Source organism: Buceros rhinoceros, unplaced genomic scaffold (genome assembly GCF_000710305.1).
Source record: "Buceros rhinoceros silvestris isolate BGI_N320 unplaced genomic scaffold, ASM71030v1 scaffold3211, whole genome shotgun sequence".
Taxonomy (NCBI): domain Eukaryota; kingdom Metazoa; phylum Chordata; class Aves; order Bucerotiformes; family Bucerotidae; genus Buceros; species Buceros rhinoceros.
Window position 1 is genome coordinate 44,789 of NW_010395774.1, and position 4,864 is coordinate 49,652.

The 4,864-nt window shown below is 42.9% G+C and overlaps 1 protein-coding gene across 2 annotated transcripts in view; it reads right to left on the reverse strand.

Annotated features, from left to right (window-relative positions):
- TLK2 (tousled-like kinase 2) overlaps window positions 1-3,497 on the reverse strand; it is a 39,189-nt gene extending 35,692 nt beyond the window's left edge. For both annotated transcript variants that reach the window (XM_010145649.1, XM_010145648.1), the window contains exon 1: window positions 3,417-3,497. In XM_010145649.1, coding sequence (XP_010143951.1) covers window positions 3,417-3,497 — 81 coding nt within the window. The remainder of the gene's footprint in view (window positions 1-3,416) is intronic.
- Between the last annotated feature and the right edge of the window lie 1,367 nt (window positions 3,498-4,864).

Here is a 4,864-nt window from a genome sequence, read left to right on the forward strand (position 1 = left end):
CGCTCTTCAGGTTACTTTCATTTCCCTCTTTACGACACCTCCAAGAGGGTGGAAAGAAAGCACAAGCTACCACCAAGACCTTCTTTAGTTCTCGCAGAGTCACCTGCATCTACAAGATTCCTACAGCACGACAGAGCCAGTTACTCTCTCTAGAAATCCTTCAGCCTTTTTAGTTTAGCTGTAATAAAACGGCACGCAACTTAGTTTGAAGATCTTTTAAAGGCCAAACTTGTCGAAGCAGCGTGTGCTCCTGTGATGATCCACCCTGGTTAAGCCCTAGACAAGCCACGTGTAAACATGGATTCCCCCATCACAATTACCCATGCCAATGCTCATCCAGGAAAAGTCTGTGGAAATGATACAAATCCTTTGGAGTTAAACCGCCCCACGTCTTAAAGGCAGCACCCAAACAGGGGGAAGGGAGGCAGAAGATAAGAACAGACAGAACTAAACAATGTTATCTAGAGAAACAAACTACATTCTGTCTTCTGTACCCACTGACCCAAGGAAGATGTCTGAGATGACAAGTCAGAAAATGCATCAAGTGAATGCGCTTAGATTTCCCCTAGTAAAAACATAAACAGGAGCTAAATAAGCAGGAGTGCTGGTAGGTGTCAGATAGTCATGTGCTAATTCAAGGACTTGCTTTGAGAATTTGGGGGAAAATGGCACTTTACCATATGGCGAGAAGAGACATCTAAAGCATCACTGGCTTTTTGAAGCTATCTAGTGACCTGGATGAACCACATGAGTATAACAGTTGCCTAGAAACATTCCTTGCTCATAAATTTGATTCCATGTATTAACTCCAAGCTTCTAAAGAAATATATTCTCCAGCCACTAAGGAAGATAATTCATCACAGACTCACAACGGAATTTTGAGGCATTTGGGACTGCAAATGACCTTGGTCATTGGGTTGTGCCTTCGGCTACCACCGGAGGTGACAGTGCACAGCTGTTTCCAAAGCAGTTTAGGATTTCTGTCCTCTACTACTGTTACTGGAAAGCTCTTCCAGAATCCCATGACTCTCATGGCTAGAAGCCTTTTTCTAGTTTCCAGCCTAAAAATTTATTCTAGATCAGCCTAGTCTCGCTTGTTTCTCAGAAACGACTTGTTCTTTGCTTGCAAACATGGAGGGAAAGTGGGCTTTAACACTGCAGTTGTATTAAGGATGCAAACTAGAGCATTAGTTTTACGCAAGTTCAAAATATACCCGGTATTTTTAAACGTTAAAGAAACCTATCCAAACACACGGCGTGATACACCCGGGGCAGGCAGGAAGCTCAGTTACAACTGCCTGCTGCCTTCACCCAATAGGAGAGCATCTGAGATGGCATTTCTTCCTTTTATGCAATAAACAGCAACAGAATACCTTCCATCCCAGGAGGATGTGCCAGTCCCGGTCCCACTAGATGGCACTACGTTACTCTGCGTAGCTTTCCTTAAACATTTTTCTGGAGAGAGCTAAAAATCTTCGTTGAATCATACAAATCATATCAGACCTTTCCCAATATATTCCCTTTAAGACAATGACCTACCAATGCCAGTGCGGAGCATGACGGACGGAGACTTGGGGGGGTAGGGAGGGAATGTGAAGCACCAACCTGGGAGGGAATGTAGTATCTGAGATTAATATCGCAACCAAGAATTGCTGCAGCACAGTAGAGTCATGCTAATTCATATCAGTGGCTGGCTCATCTATTGCACATTAGCACGTATGCAAGAAAATAAATAGATATTGTTTGAAATAAGTGTAATGCGCTTTAATCGTTTACGACTAGTACAAAGTAAAACACTACACCGCATAACAACAGGTAAAAATAAAACGTGGTAATAGAACAGCCCTGCTCAAAGCAAAGTTTCCAAAAATGAGGCTTTTTTACTTGAATATGCGTCAGAAGCAAACATGAGTTTTCAATATTCACCCATACAGACAAAGGGCAGCTACTGCCTGCTCCAAGCATGTTGAAAACCTAAGTAAGAGTTGCTTTCCTGTATCTTTTAAAAGTTATTCCTTTAAAGGGAATAGTTCTTAGCACTCTTTGTGAGCACTGAGTATGCTGGCAGTGTTTTAAACCAACGACAGCTCCTACGCTTCTAAGTCTTAGTTCTAGAAGGTTGTTTGGCTTTACCTCTGGTGGTGTAGCTAAAGATGTTAAAGTGACATACATGGGGGGAAGAGGCTAGAAATAGATGAAAAAGTACATAAATGTTGTATAAAACAAGTCTTTCAAGATTGTGAATACATTATGTACCATAAACTTTTATGTTAGTAAAAGCCTTAGGATTAAAAAAAAGTCTTAAGTATGGGGGAAAAGATCAACGCCCCCCCCTTACTTCATTCACTGAAGTTGTGACCCCTTCACAACTTCCCGTGTCAATCGTCCTCACTGCACTACCTTACAGCTGAGCATTTGACTGGCCCTCCCTTCCACGACTTCACCTTGTTCGAGCCCTGACTCAAGTCCAGATCAGAAAGAAGGGTACGAACTCAAACGAAACCCTCTTCCAAGTTCCGATTTGCTGTGAATTTTTCTAAGAAAAGCAGCATCTTCAAGTCTCTTCTCAAAATAATTCTAAGAAGTTTCTGAAAATTATCTAGCGATGATACATGGTTTTACCATCTACCTTGATGTTGTCCGAACTCAGCACCTTCCTCAAAAGTAAACTCCTTACTGCTGACCTAGTTTAAGATGAGTTCTGCCACCATTTCATTGCTCAGAGAGACTATCAATTAGCACTGACTACAGCGTCTGGAGAAGGAACCGCTTAATGCCAGCATATCAGGCAACCACACAGTGTTATTATTTAAGTGCCTTGCTCAAGGAAGGCAGCTTCTGAACAGTTATGACGTGGCAGGTGAGGTCAAAGATGGGATTTTATGGGCTGTGGATCACAGACAGAGGAGAGCTCACCTTCAAACACATTTTTTGTGTGTGCTCTGCGCCCGAGTACACAACCTTAGCACGCTGCACCCACAAAGCACTGACCAAATTCCTGAGGGTATGGAGCCTGGTGTACACATGTTGTATCCAACCAGTGAACTTGAAACTGTATCTAACAAGCGGCCAAACTCAGTTCCCAAACGCGTTCTTGGAGAAAGAAAGAGGCAGATGAGATTCCCGCTTCCACGGGAAAAGCTGTCGCGGGTGTTTTCGGGGTGCACAAGCTGCCTGCAGATGGAGGAACTCCTAAGAACTTAAGTAGAACCCAAAATCTTCTGTATAGCAAAACATCTGCTCATGGAGATCCCGTTCTCATTCCTCTTACACTTCAAGCACATTAGCTGTCAAAACACAACTATTGATTCAAAACTGCTAGCAAAGCAAAACGATCAACGCAGAAATCAAGACAGTGAAGTGCAGCGCAGGACGAGTAAGCAGTCATGCCTGTTCCAAACAGAGCTTACACTCACCTTGGCAACCCCGACTCCAGTGAACCTGGCCTCCAGCAGCTCCTGCCTCCGCGGGTCCAGGCTATGCAATTCTTCCATCATTTCTGCTGCTATGGGAGAACAACACTCAGGTTATGCAATGCGAGGAAAGGAGAGAGAGTTAATATTCTGTGCCAATGACGAGACTCAAAAGTGCCTGTTCTGCAGCATAACCATGTAGAAAGCATTTTCTTGCAAGAGAAAGGCAGGATTACCATGCAATAATAACAAGACTTTGCCATCATATTACTGTATTTAAACCATAACCCTGCTGGAGAGTTTCCTCTTCTATCTCTTGCACCAGCCATTTCAAGATCTCTAAATCCAAGAAACCAATTATGTCACATTCTCCCACTGGATGCTTTATTGAAAGAGAAACATGGGACCAGAGTGTTATGACTAAAAGCTTCAGAGCTTTTCATCCATGCTGCATGACTAGGAGAAATAAAAAACAAAAAGCAACATTCTTTACCCCATAATTTATTTTTGGCCAGTCCTGGAAATACTAGATCACCCCGAACTCCAGATTTCACTGACAATAGCTTTGGGTTTTGACATCCCTTTCTGTGCTTCCAAGAAGAAAATAACGTTTGTTTAAACCTTTCACTTTATAAAGTAAAGCAGCAGACACCCTTAGCGTAACAGCTGCTTCTCTATCCTGGATGTACCTGGGGTACCCCTTGGCAATCCAGCACAACAGATGCCATTATTTGAAGGGTTAAAAAAAAAAACAAACAAAAAACCCCCAGCATAGTTATGTACACAGGTTAAAAATCCAGAAATATACAATTCGAATACAGAACTGCGAAAAAATGGGACAAATTTCAGTGTTCATTATAACTGTGAATCACATCTTCCCAACTGCACCAATCAAGTTCATTTCCAGAAATGTCTGTTCCAGTTTCATTTCTGGACTAAGGTAGGAAAAAAAAAAAAGAGATAGAAGATAAAGATCTGCCGTATAAAGAGCATATGCGATGAGGAAAGTTCTTGAAGGGCAGCAAGTGCCCTCTAGAATAGGCAGTATACAATTGTTCCTTTTATTAACTGTCCATTTTGTCCCTGCCATTTCCTCCAAACGCTGCAGATCTAAGTTATGGGGGCAAAGTGAATCCATCCGGGGGCATTTACAGCTGCTCTCCCAAATCAGCAAGAAGCCTCCAAAACTGATGGGATACTAAATACAGCTATTAGAGAACCTTATGTCTACGATGGGCTTTAAAATCCCAACAACAAAGCTACCAGCCTAGTTTTCAAAACAGGAAATCTGTGCACCGAGGAAAATGACAGACAAGCCATGAACGCAAAGATGTTAAAGTACTCCCGGGTCTCTCCCCCATTACAGGGCGACCACCCGGGAGGGAATCACATCCCCAGGCCGGGATGCTGGGCTGGGGAAGGCACTGCCACAAGTTCCCGAGCCTTTCCTT